The sequence below is a fragment of the Rutilus rutilus genome, assembly GCF_951802725.1.
Source record: "Rutilus rutilus genome assembly, chromosome: 6".
Taxonomy (NCBI): domain Eukaryota; kingdom Metazoa; phylum Chordata; class Actinopteri; order Cypriniformes; family Leuciscidae; genus Rutilus; species Rutilus rutilus.
The window spans coordinates 23,117,357-23,136,750 of record NC_140214.1 but is presented as its reverse complement, the minus strand read 5'-3'; the positions used below and the strand labels follow the sequence as shown (position 1 = coordinate 23,136,750).

Here is a 19,394-nt window from a genome sequence, read left to right as displayed (position 1 = left end):
GTCTCGAGATGCACACCAATAATGTTTTTTATTTTTTTTCTAAGGCACGTTAATAAAAGCTACTTAAATGTCCTAATTAACCTAAGGCCTAATCCTGGCTTAATCCAAGCCCTGTCTGTGAAACCAGGCCATAAAATCTGAAATCAAATAACACAGATTAAGAAATTGATCAAATTGATTCCCAAAAACTGGTGTCTATTGGACCCCAGACAATAACATTTAATTTTGTAACAGAACGATATATTTTTTTTTTAACAAATATAATTTTAGTCTGTTTATTAATGTTTTTACTCAACATTTATGCAGTTTTTGGAGTATTTATGATATTTTTTTAATTTCTATAAATAAATAAATAAATAAATATTTATTTATTTAAATAGGCTTTTTACAAAAAACAAACAAACAAAAAAACAGCATTTTATGTTAAATACACTTTATAAAAGACCCAGATTTCTAACTTTCATTCCTGGGGATACCATGGATCATTTTACAAGGTTTAAAGTAAGATTTTTGCCCATTTTTTTGGAAAATACTGTTTAAAAATTGTAATAAATCACCTTAACCACTAGATGGCTATAGAGCTCCACTAGGCCTATATGCTATTTGAATTACTGAAAAATATAGTTTCAAAAGTTGGATTCAGTTGGATGCATATCTAAATATTATAAACGTATAACAATTATAACAAAAATAAAATACTTTTTGTCAAAGTTTTTTAGTTTTGTACTGAAAAAAGTTTTTCAATAATTTCTATTTTATTTGACAAATTATAAGACTTTTGTATAGCCTTACAAATGTGTTTGTGTGTGTGTGTGCATTTTTAATGTGTCAGTGTTACCAATTTATTTTTGTGGTGGTTCTGCATTTTAGATTATTTTATTTTACAAATGATAAGAGAACAGTTTTTATAGTCTGTATGTATTCCTGTGTATATATTCTTCTATATGTGTGTTTGTTTGTGTGTGTGCACGCATGTGTGAGCATGATCATTTTGGATTGTGGATGTTTTTTGCATTGTTGGAAGTGTGCCACTTTATTTCTGTGTTGTTTCTGATTTTGATGATGAATTTTGTCTATTTTGAGTCCAATTAAAAATAAATATTTATTTATAGATATTTAAAAGATATCATAAATCCTCCAAAAACTGCACAAATGTTGAGTAAAAACATGAATAAACAGAGTAAAATTATATTTGTAAAAACAAAACAACTATTGTTCTGTTACAAAATTAAATGTTATTGTCTGGGGTCCAATAGACCCCAAAGACCACGAGTGTCACGATTTATGTCACGCCTACATAAAAACAGATAACATTACATTTTAATATTTTTTTTTTGTAGATCTAGAAATTGTTGAGAGCTGTAGGAAGTTTCATACCATTTGGAAAAAGAGAATTTTTTTTAATTCAACCAAAAGTCATTTGGGGTCCAGTGGACCCCGAAGACCATCAGAGGGTTAAACTGGTTTTAGAGAAATTTGTAGCCCTGGGCAAATGACTTTCACTAACTGCTGTTACCTATTCTGTTTTTAGAATGTGTCTTTTTCCACTCAAAAGAGGATGTGAAGAATTTGAAACATTTAAGAAATTTCTATAATCAGAAAAGTTGCATTGTGTAACATAAAAATTGCATTTTGCAAACGGCAAATCATCTTAAGCTTTCCAAACGTGTATTTCATTAAAAAAAATTATGTAAAAAGAATAAGCCCAACATTATCGCTGACATAGGCCATTACATGAAATAGGCCAACATCTCAAAGCTGTACATACTGTATTTTTATTAGGGTTGATTTAAAATCCGCTGAAGGATTAAAGGGATGTACAAAAAAGTATCCCATAACATTATACCCTCTTTTCCTTTTATAAAGTTATTCTTCCATTCTGTGGCCTCAATTTCCCGAATCAAGTTAATGACCTTAGACCCTGAACCAATGCATTAAGGAAATAGCCCTTAGAAATATTAAGGCATAGGAACATTTAAAATACTGTTGCACATAAGTTAGATGACAATATTTTCAACAGTTTGGACTTTGCCTACATAAGAGGCAAAATAATTCCACTAGTTGTTTGAGAAAGTCACATTCAAAACTGTCAAATGTCATTTGGTTTATGTTGACGATGAAGGTAATACTTTCAATAACAAATCTTACCGCAAGCGCAACGTTGTTTAAATGTCTTGAACTGAGAAATAATTTTGATTTAATCTAAATCTACATCATGGCAATATATGAGGACAACTCTTTCATACTCTTCAAGATAGTCAATATGTGCTGAAGCATAATAATGACTACATGAGAGACTGACACCTTAATTATTGCAAATACTTTATGTTGTAACAAATGACCAAAACAGATTACAGCACAACACATGCTTCTGAAAAAAAATTGTGAAAAAAAAAAAAAGGAATTAAAATGTTTCTCTTCTGCTCCTCAAATGGTTGCATAGAGAAACAAACAAAAAAAACGAGTCAACAATCTGAAATTAACTCTAAAATAAATAAAAGCTTCTTTAAATGGGCAGTTTGGATATTTCCAATAATTAATGCTGACGTTTCAGGCTCTGCTGAAAATGACACATAGTCTTACAATAGGATGTAGGGTTGCATTAAGGCACATAAAAAGCAGGTGAGAGGTACGGTGAAACACTGGAGACCAGGAGTCAGCTTTTAGCCTGCTTCCGTTTCAGAATCAGCTCCGCCAGGAGTTTATAACGGGACATGCACTCCTCCTGAATAGGAAAAAGAGAATCAATTCATCAACTAAATATTAAAGTCCAGCTTTAATGTGCAGATAAATATTGGATTAAAAAGGACCTATTATGCTTTTTTACAAAGTCTTGATTTTGAAAAATTGGTAATGTTAAAGCTGTCATGCGGACCTGGGTAAGACCAAAGCTGCGGGAGGCACCGGGAACAATCGTGTGTAAAAAAAAAATAGGGTAAAACGCCCTTAGTCTCATTGGTTACTGATTCCGTTAAGCTGTCTATCATTAAGTTTCCCTGTGTATTTATACTCCCGGTTTCCTTCAGTTCATTGTTTGATGTGGTTAGCGACATTATTCTCTGTGTAATCTCCGGTGTATGTTCTCCTAATAAATAATCGGTGTTACATGTCATTTTGCTTTATTAATGTTCGATTCATTGCGGATTCCCTCATATATCATACTCCGAAGTTCCCTTGCCCTTCCCTTTTAAGCACATGAGCACTCGCTGATTGTTGACACGCTAAAATATCTATATTAAAATGTACCCTCGTTTAATTCTGGTCTCTACGAAGCACCTCCTTCCAAAAAGCACAATGTGCTCTGATTGGTCTGCTGAATCAGTGTGCTGTGATTGCACTCTTACTGTAACTGTGTTAGATCCGGGGTTGGAAAAACAGAGTTTCTTGGACATGGCGACAACACAGAACTAAAGCAACTCAATCAGGTCTCGCCCCCTTTATTTTGCGCATGCCAGGAATTATTTAAATAATGGATAGTGACTTGTTTTTTCCAGAAGTCAAGACTACAATCGACACATTTCAGGGAGTTCAGAAACAGTGCATACTGATATAGAGAATGAGTGGACTTTGTGTTTTGTAACTTTTTCACGCTCAAACAGCAACATTACTCATAAAGAGTTGAAAATGTAAAAATGCATAATAGGTCCTCTTTATATAAATTTTCCAATGACTCTGAGTGAGAATGTTGATGCTCACCTTGGTCTTTCCAGGCACCACCTTAGCGATCTTATCCCAGCGTTCAGTGGTGCCTCGTGGGTATTGCTGTAAGGCCAACTCCAAGAGCTTCTGCTGGTTCTGTGTCCAGACGTCATCAGCAGCACTGGGTTTTTCTTTGGAGGATGATGGTTTCTTCTCATCTTCACTGTCTTCATCCGCAGCTGTTGGGTCGAAGTCTCTTTGTCTGCGCCCTTTCACCCTCTCCTCCACTGCTCCAGTTCCAGTGTTCCCGGCTGCAGACTTTTTTGTCCTCCTCCTGAGTGCTTTGCTCTCCGAGTCCTCTGCCCCAACAGGCTCTCCCGAATCCTCCGGCTGCTGCTGCTGCTCTAAGGGCTCCTCTCTCTGGGTCATCAGACTGTCAGGCACCGTGACCGCTCTGGAGCTCTTCACCATCACTGCACCACCCTTCAGCTCAGAAAGCTTCACCAACCCTGGAAACGGAGACAAAATGGAGAGAGAGAGACATGAGTAAATGTTCTGACAGATATGCTTGATAATATATCAGTTGATAAAAAATTAAACCTAGCAAGTGGAATTTTATTCAAAATCTTTCAATGAACAGGCAGCTTACCTGATGTATTGGTGACAGAGTCTTTGACTTGCTTCACTTTCGCTGTCACCTGTATAGAAAAAAAAAAGTTCTCATTTTTTAACAAGACTTTTCTGTTTTGTTTTACAAAACCAAACCATTTTTGGTTTCAGTGGCTCTTTACACACACATTTACCTACTACTCAAAATATGAGCACTGAAAAACCCAGCTAATGTGCACATACTGTGCGCACTAATTTTGTTTTTCTTTTATTAATCCGTCTATTTATCAAAGAATCCTGAAAAAATGGATCATGGTTTCCACAGAAATATTAAATGAACACGCTGACTTTTTGGGACTTTAGCTTATTCACCTTATCCCCCAGAGTTAGATAAGTCATACCCTTTTGTCTGACGCACCCACCGCTAGCCTAGCTTAGCACAAAGACTGGAGGTAAACGGCTCCAGCTAGCATACTGCTCCCAGTAAGTGACAAAATAACACCAACATTTTCCTATTTACATGTTGTGATTTGTATAGTCACAGCATGTACAAATAACAAGGTCACAGCATGTACAAATAACAAGGTCACATGAGACACAGCCATCTTCAGTGCTTCACAGCCAGTCTTTGTGCTAAGCTAGGCTAGCGGTGGGTGCCAGACAGAGTTACGGCACGCACGGAGATGAAAAGGGTATGTATGGACTTATCTAACTCTGGGGGATAAGGTGAATAAGCTAAAGTCCCAACAATTCGCCGTGTTCCTTTAATATTTCTGTGGAAACCATGATCCATTTTTTCAGGATTCTTTGATAAGTAGACAACTCAAAAGCATTTATTTGAAATAGAAATCGCCAGTAACATTGTAAATGTATTTTGATCAATTTAAAGCATTCTTGCTTAATTAAAATATTAATTTGAAGTATTCATTCATTGAATGGTAGTGTATTTAATCGTGTGTGAACAAAACTAAACAGTCAGGTGACGCTGCTATCTACCATTTAAAATGCACAAAAATATGTTTTTATATATTTTTATTTAACAAATCTATTTTTTTCACAGATTAAGTTATGGCTTTTATATAACACTGATTAAATCTTACATATTTATATCAGCATTATTACTGCTATCGGCCTACCACTAGTCATAACTATACTAATTATAGACTCACCTCATTTACTGATCTGCCTAACTCGTGTGCAATCTTCTCCCATCGGCCTGGCGTTCCACCAGGAAACTTGGCCATGCAGCGAGAGAGCTGGCTAAGACCCTCCTCCGTCCACTCGTGAACCTTCAATCATCAACAGCCATTGGTTATTGCACTACTTACATTTTAAATCAATGTTCTTTCAACAGACACAAAAACTTGCCTTCTTCTTCTGCTGTTTTTTGTCTTCTAACCAATCATCCATTTGTTCTTCAATATCTTCAATGGACGTTCCCTGATCATATGTTGGCACAAAAGCTGCATTTGTACTGGGTTCATAGACTGGAAACTCCACTTTAGGTTTCTTCACCTTGGGTCGTTTTTCTTCTGCAGAGCAAGATCGGCCAGCATCACATATTATTATTATTTTTAAGGGTCACAGTCACAACTGAATCCCACTAATTATGTGCAGAGGTCAATGTGCAACGTATGACTGTGTTATGATCTTACTCTGCTGCATTTCCTGTTCTGCCAGAGCCTCTGCCTCCTTCTCTTTTACTTTCATTTCCTTATAATCTTTATAATACTGCTTCACATCCTAAAATACAACATACCACACGGTCATGATTACAGTTGTACATATGCTTGAATTTTCTGAGTGTCTCTTTTGAAAACACTGTTCAAAAGCCTCAAATCTGGTGGAACAGTACCTGTATGATATGAGGGAGAGACTTCACTGAATAGTACAACCAGATGCTTAATTTAAGAGGCAGAATGTCATGCCAGTGTGGCCTGTCAGATCTACAAAAAGGAAGCAAATATATATAAGTCTGACTAGCAGTGTCAACATCTCCTCTTCTTTAAGAAAGCATCTGGTGTTTTTAGGTTACCTCTCATTTTTGTCCTGTCCCAAGGACTTAATCTCCTCTGTTGTCTTACTGCTTTGCTTCTTCTTCTTCTCTCTCTTCTTCCTGCTCAGAAGTTCATCCTGAGAAGAATTGTGACACAGCAGCTCTCACTGGGCAAGCTAAAGTAAATGTAGTATTTCAGCTAACATTACATGATGACGACTCTGCTAAACAACGATTCATCACTTACCAACTGCTTCTCAAGGTAGATGGACCATATAACTGCATAGTGACCCACAGTCAGAATGAGGAAGAGGAGGAAGCCCAACTCTCCATTACTCATCTTCCTAACACGTCGATAGTAGAAGACAGGCTGTCTCCAATCTGGCAGCCCATTAACCAGGATGTCGTCATACCTGTGAAGGCAGTAAGAAACTACTATGTAAAATCTATTTTTAAAAGAATTTAGCAAATGTAATACACAGTTCATAGACCCTAGTCACAGTCACAATGATGCAAACAGTGGTTTGGTATCTTACTCATGGGCACAATGTCAAATTATTGAGGTTCCGATTTCATCTCAATTTATGAACCTTTAAGAACTTATGTGTAACCAATCTATATCCTGACTCATTAAGCAACCACCACCCCTATGCAACAGGTGAAGACCACCCCAAGTCATGAGACCATCTAGTAGAATAGTGGTTCTCGACCAGGGGGCCAGGAGTCCCGGGACCTACAGGGGGACCTCAGCAAACTTCCAAGGAGGCCACAGGCTTCAAATTATTTAATTACACACACACACACACACACACACACACACACACACTATATATATTTTATATATACACACACTATTTTTAATTCTTTTTACTGTTTTGTTTGCTTGTAAGGTGACCTAATGAAAGGTGCCATTAAATAAAACGCATTATTATTATTATTATTATTATTATTATAATAATAATAATATTACAGCAGAACACCCGTGGAAATATCCTTTGAATATTGCAGTTTATCTGCAGGGTTTTAAATCAAATTTAAGGCTTTTTAAGACCTGCACAAATAAAACTAACACTGTTTGAGAATCACTGGTGTAGGATGAATAAAAAACAAATCATGAGAATCTCACCTTTGTCTTCTTTCCTCATCCTTGAGAACTTCATAAATGGCAACCAACTAGTAAGAAATGACAAAGAAGATATTTCAAACGTAATGAACTGAATTCCAAAATGTATGTAGAAGCAAGCAATCAACATGATCCAAAGAGTACTTTCATCCAGGCTTAACAAAACACCTACCTGTCGAAACTGGTTTTCTGCATCTTCATCTTTGTTTTTATCTGGATGTAATGTAAGCGAGAGCTTTCTATATGCTTTCCTGATCTCAGAGGAGGACGCATCCTGTTAGAAACAGAATCAGAAACATTACAATCATAAACACTTAATTGCCAATATGTACAAGAGTCAGAAACACATGTACTCTGAGACTACACTGCAGTACATGTTATATACAAATATGTAATAAAAATCATCACATATGATCATTTTGGTAGCATAGACTGTGACTGGATTGCCTTTGGTGTTTCAGGCAGAAATAGATAACAGTTACTAGCAATAAAATCAGCAATTTTTTTTGTCATAATCTCCTTTCCTACATGAAGAATAAAATTACTACCACTAAACATACAGTAATGTTAGCAGTATCAACTGGAATATGCAGCTGTATGGTACACGGTTTTGAACTAGCAACAGCTACCAGCTGATCATACCAGTGTGGATTAGATGTTTTTTGGAGCATGGTAGCTGCTTTACCAGCATGGACTAGCTAATAATAACCATCTTAGACCAGCTGGAAACTAGCTAACGTTACCAACTCCTAAACAGAGTTACAATGTTTCTTTTTAGCGGAGAATTAGCATTATTAATTTTCTTCTAAATGCATTGACAGCTAATTCCTGCAAGGTACAGGTATAGCAGCGGAATTTGTTTCATGTATCCCCAATTCCACATATATATCTGATTCACGGTTGACGCGTTAGGAAAGAAAGCGAAACCAAATGTTTTTTTTTTACGCGTAGCGGTTATGATTATAAAAGCTCGGGCTCTTCGATGCATGAAATACCACTTAGCAACTGAATAGCGAAATTAAAGCAGGGCGATAAAACGATCGTTTAAGTGCTGAGCAATGACACGTCATGTTGTGTCGTATAGGCCCACAGCCTGGAGGTTTCTTTGTCAATGGACACCGCCGTCCAGGTTCTGCAGGAGGCAGAGTCCGCCTACAGCTACCCTAAGTCGGGAGGCATATTTGTGAGGCTGAAGAGAGCTATTCAGCTAATGGGTTTGGTTACTTTGATAAGAATGCAATCACTGTAAACTCTGGAGGCCACACTGCGATAAATCAACGTCGGTGCGCTGCAATATGTTCAAGTTAAGTGAGTTAAAGGCGTGACAAATTTGAATTACGAGTTACATCAAGTTGTTCTTACCTGATTAACCGAGAGAAACTCGTAGAAGGTTTGGGGGATTTCCTCCACTAGATCGAAAAGCTCCAGGTCTGCGTCCCATGCTAATGTTGGCAATGGCTGAATAACGAACAGCCCGGAGAACAACACCAACGTAAAGATCTCGGGCGAAGCCATTGCTGAAAGTTTGATATGTTTTCGAAGGTTTACCACACACTATCCATTCGGAAACCTTGGTTTTGAGACGCCGTTAGCATAACTTCCCGTCGTTTGGCTCAGACGGGCCCATAGCTCGAGCTCAGCCTGCTGTACGTACACACGTTTCACATGCAGCCGCCACAGCACGAGCCAATAAGCATGAAAGCTTCAGAGTAGTGACATGGTGCGTCGTGTCATGTCCATTCTTACCATGAGAGTATGCAACTTTCAGGACCCCTAGCATTTCAATTTTTGAAGTATAGATTATTTCATAATAGTATCAAGTGAGCATTATGTAGAAGCGTAGCAGTGTTTTTTTTTTTTCTCCCAAAAACAAACAATTATGATCTCGGTCTCGTTCGTTCCAGGCTTTCCCACGTCTAAAATATAAGGGTATCTCTTAATTTGGTATTTTCCTTGATTGTAAAAGAAGTTATATGGCACCAGCAGAAACGTGTACTAGGCCTATTCTTTTCACTATTTGTTTTATGATGGGAGAGATATGAAAAAATGAATGTTGTTCTCTCAACCTAATAATCTTCTCATTTCAATCGTTGGTCTCGATTTTAAAAAAATGTATCCATTCATCCCGATCCCGTTTCCTTTCGACAGAAACAGGCCCATGAAGTTCAGATGAAAGTCGATTTAAACTGTTCTACTGGCAGCAATAAGCTCAAGTGAACAGTGCATTGGTTTAACATTAAGCATGACTAATATCTCATTAGCGCCTATGGTAGGCTAGTAGTTTTTATCGGAGATTTTATGAATAAGAAAATAATGTGTGATAGCCTATTGACAGATCACAGAGTCAAAACATTTGAAATGCTAGTTAAGATAGGCTATAAAGCTTAGTTAGACTTTATATCGTTAAAATATAGGGAGTAAACTAAATCTATTGTTAAATATAGGCCTATAGCCTACGAACTGACGAAAATTTAATATAGAAGTAGCCTATATGCTATACTTTATAAGCCATTTGAGGAGATGATCAGTGACAGCCATCTGGTCTGCAAGTCTTTTAAAAGAATCAGCCTTTTTATATGTTTATAATTATTTTATTGTAATTTATAGGCTTTTTTTTCAATTAACACAATGCCATTGATTTCTAGCTTTGATTTGGCCATTAGTGAAGTTGCATTTTAGACATGCGCAAACATGTTCAATTCTGTGACTTTCTTAAGGGAATACCTTTTTTAAAAAAAGGAGGAAAAAAAAGAAAGATTCTAATTGATCCTAAACTTCTATAGCCTAATTTAGAAACTCATGAGGGCGTCGTTGCGCTAGTTACGGATAGTAGCCTAGCTATGTCAGTGGTTGCCTTTTTTAGTAACGGAAATCTGAAACAAAACATAGCTACATCTCCATTTTCTTTTAGTTAAGAGGAAAATCTTTAATTTAGCCATGTTCGTTGTTTGTTAACCTCTTGTCCTTGAGGCGGCACTGACCAGTTGTCAACTATATAGGGAAGCACGCACGCTATAATAACGTGTGACGGGGGAAGTGTATGCTATCATTTTGTTATCAGTGAGCAATTAAAACATCCAGTTAGAGCAACAGCTTGAGGTTTAACCACGTGACATTGGTAGGGAATAATTCTGCAAAATAGGCTACTAAAGAAAGCATTGCAATATTGCAATCGCCTATAGTCTAAAACATCAGGTAAATGCGTAAATCTATTAAAGCGCGCAAGCCAAAAGCACGATTTACCAAAATGCTATAGGCTACTATAATTACCGGCTATAAATAAATAGGAAATAAAAATTAAATTTTCACTGGTCCATAGGCCATTTTGGTGATCGATTTTTGCTTCCCATTTTTATTCATCTTTATAAATAAAATATAGAGCATGTTTATGTGTTTGTGTGAGTTAGGCTAATTTTATTAAATACGTCAGAATTAAAACCTTCTCCACTTCACTTGAATATATCCATATTTGTACTTGGAAAATTTCCACTGTGTCAATCCCATGTAATCTAATCAATTATATTTGATTTTTCTTTTTTCTTTTCTTACAGGTTCTTTCCAAGCTGTAGCCTATGGCAGTATCGAAAAGGAAAGGACAACTTTATTTGGCTATTATTAATGAGCAGAGTACTTAAATTCATTGAGCCAATAAGAAGCGGCACAAATCATTCAGATCAAATCTGAACAGATTAACACCTTTACACTGAAAAATCGACTAGGCCTAGGCTCTATGAACGATACGCGGAGGTATTGTTTAGCCTATATAGCTTACACAAGGGGGGAAAAAATGCAAACCAGCTCTGACTTATTTGACATGGCTACCAAGGCTAATAGGCCTTCATGTAACATACATTTGTATGAAATATTAAACCAGTGATATTATCACAATCAATGAACAATGTCTGACCTTTTTTGTCCAAACATTATGCTTTATTCGTATGCTTATAGTTTAATATAATGATGGAACAATATTCATGTTTATTCATGAAATCGTCGTCATTCGATTTAGACCATCAAAGACATAAATTCAAAATAAAAACTCAAAGCGGCTTTATCTGTCTTGACCTCCAGCTCCCATTCCACACATCAATTTTGTTGGATCAGTAAACAATCAATAATCAATACAGTCATTAAACTTTAAGTCAATAGCCTATAAGACAGACTTTTTGAGAGATCTGCTCATTTTGTCTGTCAGTTATACTTTTTAACAAGTCGCTTTTAATTGTCTTCATGGGCGAAGAAGAAAGACCCGATCAGATGAAAGCGCTCGTGCTTTAAAATGGTAATGTATTTATTTATGTGTAAATAAGATTCGGGTCCACATTTCTTGGCAGTAGGCAACCTTAATCGCGCAAAGCATGGGTAGCCTAAGACGAAAGCGCGCAACACATTTGTATTCACTTCACTTATTTATTTTCATTTATTTGAACAGTTTCCTATGCTGTCTGTGTGCACTAGACGTTGTCAAAAACTTCAGTCTGCCCCAACATAGGCTATCCCTCCAGAGTTGTTGAAGATTTCGTGCTGCTTTAACACCCGCCTGGCGATTGAGATTTACGGCCATTTTGATGAGTTACAACTGCAGTCGGAATAAAAAAATTATTGGCATCCTTGAGAGAAAAGTGCACTATAGTCGCTGAAATCACAATTGGCTTATCCTGACCAATTCGATTGATGCAGTTAATGGTTTGTTTGTTTTTTTTATAGGCAAAATACTATTAATATTATAGCCACGTGAAACTGGTACGACGTGGTAACACAAGAAGCTTTACGTTTTGCAGAAGCCGGAACGGTTAAGGCGAAAGTGCCTCGGGTTTCTGCCAGCAAGCTGAGCGTCTTTGTTTTCGCTGAAATGCCTGTATTAGAGCAGCTGACGTCATGGCAGGCACCACTGCGCGTGTGGTTTGCAGCTGAACGCATGCAGTGTCCTAAACCACAGTCCAGCGCTACAGAGATAAACAAAAAAAACACCAAACCGATCACAATTCCACTGATTATCTGAAAATTATGTGTGATCTGAACTGTTACACTACGGGAACGCTTAGGTAACTGCGCAAACATTATGATCTATAGAATTTGTAAACGCAAAATTGAAGAACAATCTTTTTGTTGAAATTGATAAGTCTTTCCAACAATAAAGTCAGTAGGCTACTGGTATAAAGTAGCCTATGAATGGTAATTTAATAAAACATGCAGTTGCTTAGAAACGTCTTTCTTTCAATGTGAGTTAGTGTAATAGTGTAGCCGCACGTTCGATATGGCAAATATTGCAGCAATAGCTGTAAAGCTGTAAGAAAGCTACATGTCCCGACCCATTCTATAAACAAATTCTTAAGATATTCACATCAAGAGGTTAATTTAATCACCACCCTACTTTTATTTTATGAGAGACATAACTTCACTGTAACATGTGTGAAAAATGATTGTGAATAAAAACATTACGAGTCATTATCCTGATGTATGAGGCGCGTAATAACTTCTAAACGGAAAGCCCACAATTTTCTATTTGGAGCACACGTTAAGTCAACTAAAAATGTAGGTTAACCAAAAATTAGGAATGTAAATAGCCAATAAGACTCATTTCGACAAGGATATTGCTTATGGTTTAAAAAATGTAGCCTATCTAAAGTAAAATATTTTATATGCGTATAGGTCTACATCGAGCAGCAGTTACACATGCACCGGGTAGCAAACAAGTTGGTCATTAAACGTTAATTTTTCTACATAAAAAAAAAAAAAAAAATCAGCGTGAGTTAATAAATGGAGAATTTTTTTGAGCGATTATTGATTCCTCTTGCATTAGCCTACTTTTATGATTCCACTTTGACGTATTCAAAATAACCCTTGCACTTATTTTGCATGATCCGGGCATTATGATTTGCGTGAAAATAAAAATAGGCTACATCTTCTCTAAAAGTTAGTTCATTGCTTAGCCTACATACGAACCACTCCTGCCAAACTACATGGCTTGGCAAGAGGTTTTCCTCTTCAGAAGTGGTGATGTGGGTGGTGAGGTTTGACAAAGACATCCGTCAGAGGGGTACCCTATTGATGATATACCCCACTACTAATTCCCAGGCTACCCGTAAGGAATGAGATCACGTGATGGAGTGGGGCGGTCGAACTAAGCCATTTTGGGGACTGTGTCAGTTCGCACACACTCAACCATCAGACACTGTGTTTTTCCAGATCGCTGTGCGGGAGCAGTACGCCTCTGGAATTTAACATCTATGACCGGAATCTGTGGATTTATCTGTGAATCAAATCGGAAAGTGTCTGCGAAGGCTAAGCTACGGTAACATATGTGCAATTGCGCAAGAAGGCCACAATGAGCACGGTGGTAGTGCGCTAGTTCGAGCCATTGACAGCGTCTGCAGCTCATTCCAAGATGGCCGCTTCAGTAGCATTCATTTTTTGCTGATCGACTCTCAAGTTTCATTGTCTACCACAAACAAAGCTAGGAAACCATCGGGAATATACTGGGTATGTACGCTTGGATGTACAAAAGAGTGGAGCAACGAGCTCTTCTGATTTTGTTTTCTTTTTCCTTCTTCGGAGGCAAGAGAGTAATGTTGCCTCTTGTATCTGTGATCGTTTCTCATACGAATTTCATTTCAGTTTTCTCACATTTTTTAATTAAACGCAACCAATGGCACATGCTAACACAATGTGCACGTCAGTGAGTATGGCATCTTTGTAAAACTAAAGTATATTGTTCTCTTCGAGTGTTGTTTATAACCTAAAAAGTCGGCGCGCGCTGAAGAACAGGCGAGTTGGGTCAGGTGTTAACGGGTGTCCACATTCATCCATTTCTTCTCGCGCTAAAATCAATCATTTGCTCTCTTATTTTATAGAATTGAGCAGTCTAGAGAGTGTATATTTAGGAAAAAAATACTTCACAGTGTTTTAATGGTGTCGGTTAATTTTATTAACTTAAATTCATATGCGTATTGGGTACCTCCTCCTATGGCTGTAACAGCATGAAATACCATTATTTTGAGGTGGTTAACTTCCGAGTAAATATGTTTTCAAGCGTGTTTGCTATTGTTTATTTGTCACTAAAGGTAACACGTTTTGGGTGTTTAAAAAAAATATTCTAAAATATTCAATGCAACCTTGATCTGACACGTCAGACTAAACTGAACATTCTTTTTTTTTCTTTTTTTACAGATAAGGATACGAAAACTAATTCTAAGATTTGACACTTAAATTTCATTTTCGTCAGTCTGATAAAATATTGATCATAATTTTGAGTAAGTCAGTGGTTAACCAAAATGTGACTCACCCCCCGATGTGTCACACGTTCATAAAAAGGTTTTTGATAACTCCATTCAAGGAATAAATAAATATGTTCTAACATTGGTTGTTAACTCGAACTTAATTGATAGTTCTCTACCAAAGTTCTATAGTTCTCTGCCAAATACATTTTTTTCCCTGGCCATATTTAAATGATTAAGCCGTCACTGGCAGATATACTGCTGTTTTTCCAATGTCTGGCCCGCATATGCTGTGTAAGCTATATATCTATAGCCTATTTATTAATCTTAAAGGCCTATATTTTTTCCCACAAATTTTGCCACACCGCAAATATCTGTATTTAATAGCCAAATCATAAAATGCTTGCTAGCTTCTTTCTGACAGTAAAAGAAAGCGGAAACATCATTGTTATTCTGAATATGAAGATATGACTCGGTTATCTATGCGATAAACTGTCAGATTTACTGGAACTGCAGTTTTTTTTCTTAATCCAGACTCTGATATTCTTTCTTCATAGGAAGAAAAAAAAAATGTGTTCCGTTTTCCAGTGCATAGTGTTAAATCATAGTAGGCTACCATACAATTCGAATATTATTACTAAACCACATATTAGTCTTGTTAGTTTTCCTTATTGGTCAAGCCTGAGGAAGGGCCAACCAAAGCACACCTGTTTTTTCCCCTTCGCTGGAACCCAATAGCCGCCTGTTTCGTTCATTCTCCGATCTACAAATTGAATTAAGTAAAAGAATACAGTCCAACTTCATTAAAGACAGTTGTTACTTAGCGTAATGAAGAACTAAAAGTAGCCTACAAAAACACTTTATTTTAGGCTCTATAGCTATTTTGAGTGTTTTTTTGTCGTTGACTAAATTCGACTCATTTCGTTATTAGAACGCTATTGAGCTGTTGTTGTTGTTTTTGTAGCACTTTATAAGATTGTAGTAGCCTATGATGTCCTTAGCGAGATGTGCCAAATGTAGATCGTCAATTTATTTGACTGTATTTAATGCGTTGGATTCAGTAGCCTAACGTTACGCTCTGCATTGGGAGGGTTTATAATTGAACATTCGCAGTTACGGGATATTGGTATCTGCATGAAAATTGATCATGTTTGAACTAACCCCAGGCTATAATATCGCAGGCGAGAGATAGCGGGACACATACGCGAGCTCTCGAGCTTCCGTTGACTCTGTGTTCCTCATCGCAGACAACGGCAAGGCAGGAAGATCTGTATTCTCTATCACATTTGGAAGCGATGCTTGTTGTAATGGTGGTTGTACGACGTGTTTAGGTGATAGTGATCATCACTGCTTCTTCAACAATAGTGTGTGGTGCACAGGTCGCAGCCTCACGAGGGCGAACCCGCCTGGACGCGGGGCTGTCTAGCAAAATGGCAGCCACGTTCAAGTAGCGGCATGTTTCTTAGCGAGAAACACTGGTCGAGAGGAAATGATCGCGCTTTACCGCCAATAGGTTGAATTTATGGTCATTATGATCCGGACCATCTGTGAATCATGCGAGGTATGCGGCTCCGTTTTGACTGGCACAATGCCAACTACAACCCCGTCGTCATAGCAACTGTAAGTGTGGGCATTTTAGCTTTATCTCTCACCTGTACGCATCCCTGCAAATAAATGTAACGTAAACCATTTCAAATTGTGCGCGGACACTTCCCTGTAATGCGAATGAGTTAAGCCAAAGGCGATACGAATTTAGATTAACACTAGCCTAGTTTATTTGAGTTGTCAATTGTCGGGTTACATGTTAAAGGTGTACCGTTAGCCTATCCTATTTTGACTGTTTGTGTCGCAGTTTTGTTCGCTTTAAGTGCAAGTTGACCATCTAAACTGAGTAACCAGACTATTTTTATGGGCTATTAATTATGACTAAATATTAATGAGTGTCTTGTTTGGTTATCAGGCCAGCGAACTCTCATGACAATGCACCGAACAACAAGAATCAAGATAACGGAGCTCAATCCTCATTTGATGTGCGTTTTATGTGGAGGATACTTCATTGACGCCTCCACCATTGTCGAATGTTTGCATTCATGTAAGTCCGAAATCTGTCATAATCTAGTATGTTGTTAAATTAATACTTCTCTTTAATGCTTTGCTTTGTTGGGCAATTTAATTGATCGGGTGGGCTGCAATTTATTTGTCGTTTGTTGTTTTCACAGTCTGCAAAATGTGCATTGTGAGGTATCTGGAGACCAGCAAATATTGTCCTATTTGCGATGTCCAAGTTCATAAAACAAAACCTCTCCTCAATATCAGGTAATGATTATGTGTATTTACTTTATTTCTGATTACCATGATATTATTTCAGTAGCCTAAATGCTGCTACTTCCGGAAAATCCAATATTTGAAATCTGAATTTCTGTAGGCTAAATGAACGACTGAATGAAGGCAATGTTTCTTTATATAGATACCAAGTAACCCCTCAAATAATGCTTGTATATTTCAGGTCGGATAAGACCCTTCAGGACATTGTTTACAAGCTGGTGCCTGGTCTGTTCAAAAGTAAGTGTAAAAAGTTTGTTCATTTTAATTATATGTATTAATTTAATTTCTGAAGGGGCTGGGCATTGCATAACTTCTGACAAAATGTCATGATGTGACCAAGGACTTAATATTTTAATGTTTTTTTTTTTTTAACACATTACTAAACAATTCTTAAGAAATAATGTTGTATTCATTGTGCTTTTGTAACTCAGATGAAATGAAACGAAGGAGGGATTTTTATGCGGAGCATCCATCGGTTGATGGTAAAGTGTTAAGATGGTCATTGTGATGTTTTAAAATTCATAAGCGGTCTTGTTTTTTTGTTGTTTTTTATCTACATGTTGTAATTATTGATCTGTCCTTCAGCTACTAATGGTTCTAATGAAGACCGAGGAGAAGTGGCAGATGAAGACAAGAGAATCATTGCTGATGATGAGATCATCAGTCTGTCCATTGAGTTTTTTGATCAGAACAAGTAGGTTCAGTTCAGTATAAACTCCTTATACATTTAATTATCATTAGAGATCACTTTCATGTTGCTTATGAAATTGACAATGAAATGGTAATTAATAAAAAAAAAAAAGTAAAAGTCATGTAGAAGTAGTTTGCTACACCAGACATGAAGTTTATAGTATTAGATGGACATAAATTCATTTTTTTCTTTTTTTTTTAATGATCAGGTTTGATAGTAAAGATGGAGAAGAAAAGGATACCACAAAAGAGGTAATTAATTTCCTAATTAATACAATATCTGAGAACAAGTCTCATTGAGTCAGTTTTGAGGGTTATAGTTGACTATACTGATTTTTTGTAATGGTCTGATTTTCGTAGGTGAATGTAAAGCGGTACTTGCAATGCCCTGCAGCGATGACAATAATGCATCTCAGAAAATTTCTCAGAAGCAAAATGGATATTCCGTGTACCTTTCAGGTAATCTTGTTTGCATTCACTTTCTGTCTGCTTTCAACACCTTTTATATATTGACAAATGGAGCTTGTTTAGATAAGATTCTTTCTTTCTTTTTTCAGATTGAAGTTATGTATGAAGATGAGCCATTGAAAGATTATTATACTCTTATGGATATTGCTTATATCTACACATGGAGAAGGGTAGGAGTATTGAATCTGAGATATTTTAAACTGTGTTATTATACATTTTAGTCCGATATCTTTTAAAGCGGAGATGATAACGTGTTGATGTTTTACAGAACGGGCCCTTGCCATTAAAGTACAGAGTTCGCCCCGGTTGCAAAAAAATGAAGTTGAGCAGCCCAAGGGATGATATGACCGGCGGCAGAAGGCCTGATACAGAAAGTGATTCCAGCAGTGACAAACCAAACAGCCCGACTGCTGCTGCCGCCCCCTCGACATCCTCTTCTCTGCCCAGCCCAAGCACCCCTGTCCAGTCTCCACGTCCCAACTTCCCCCATATCTCCACTCTTAATGGAGTCTCTGCCAAAGTGGGCCACAATGGCCAAACTCCTTTCAGCAGCAAAGTCTGCAAAACTTCTCATAATGGCTCCAACTCTCTTGGGTGACTTTATGGATGCCAAAGCCATCAACCCCATGCAAACAGAGCTGTGATGTAGATGCTTTCTTTATGAACCACCTCTTAAATTTTTTATATCATTTTTAAATATCTTTGTTTTGTCACCACGCGTGAAAACTTTGTAACACAAGCATTGTTTGTGTTATATTTTGTATTAATTACTATTGCATAACTAATATTGTGAAGAGTACTGGAGGGAGACTCGGCAAGAAGGAGAATGTATCTCGGTGTTTTATAAACTGTCTTGATCGTTTAGATTAGAACATCATATGTATATAAATCATTTCCTTGTCCATGAAGTCTCCAATAAAACACATGGCGGCACGTGGAATGTTTATCCAGATTGTATGGATTTTACTCTGAAATGTGTAACGTTAACCACTAAATTTGCAGATTAAAGGGCATAAAGGCAGCGTCAGTATTGTTTTGGACAAAACCAGAAACTGTAATTAAAAAAAATCTGCTACGTATGTGCTCGTTGTATAACTTAAGTAGAGAAATGTAGAGTCACACGATGATAGAAACGGAGCCTTCATCGCGTCATACTACATTTCTCAACTTCTTTCTTGCTCTACAATTCTGTTCAAGCGGTTGTTTGTTATTTACTTTGTCTAAATAAACATTTTACTTTTTTTATTACCAAATACAGTGTGTGGACTTTATAAAACGAAACTCCCGTGACTTTTTTTTTTTTTTTTGCCAGGCAGGCCTAGATTCT

The 19,394-nt window shown here is 37.0% G+C and overlaps 2 protein-coding genes across 3 annotated transcripts; one reads left to right on the top strand and one right to left on the bottom strand.

Annotated features, from left to right (window-relative positions):
* Positions 1-1,336: 1,336 nt before the first annotated feature.
* dnajc1 (DnaJ (Hsp40) homolog, subfamily C, member 1) lies at positions 1,337-9,914 on the bottom strand. Its single transcript, XM_084412712.1, has 12 exons — positions 8,730-9,914; positions 7,540-7,641; positions 7,371-7,417; positions 6,492-6,657; positions 6,284-6,381; positions 6,104-6,194; positions 5,904-5,991; positions 5,617-5,780; positions 5,418-5,537; positions 4,289-4,337; positions 3,697-4,148; positions 1,337-2,725 (listed from the first exon to the last, which is right to left on the bottom strand). Exons 1-12 carry the CDS (start codon positions 8,880-8,882, stop codon positions 2,657-2,659), a joined length of 1,599 nt encoding a protein of 532 aa, XP_084268838.1. The 5' UTR covers positions 8,883-9,914; the 3' UTR covers positions 1,337-2,656.
* Positions 9,915-13,316: 3,402 nt separating this feature from the next.
* Positions 13,317-19,317, top strand: bmi1b (bmi1 polycomb ring finger oncogene 1b). 2 transcript variants are annotated; one of them, XM_084412711.1, is made up of 10 exons: positions 13,317-13,850; positions 16,545-16,676; positions 16,804-16,900; positions 17,091-17,146; positions 17,341-17,391; positions 17,495-17,603; positions 17,809-17,851; positions 17,960-18,058; positions 18,157-18,237; positions 18,336-19,317. In XM_084412711.1, exons 2-10 carry the CDS (start codon positions 16,559-16,561, stop codon positions 18,663-18,665), a joined length of 984 nt encoding a protein of 327 aa, XP_084268837.1. In that variant the 5' UTR covers positions 13,317-13,850; positions 16,545-16,558; the 3' UTR covers positions 18,666-19,317. The 2 variants fall into 2 exon arrangements, with proteins under 2 accessions (XP_084268837.1, XP_084268836.1); XM_084412710.1 differs by lacking the exon at positions 13,317-13,850 and adding an exon at positions 16,069-16,204.
* Positions 19,318-19,394: the final 77 nt, after the last annotated feature.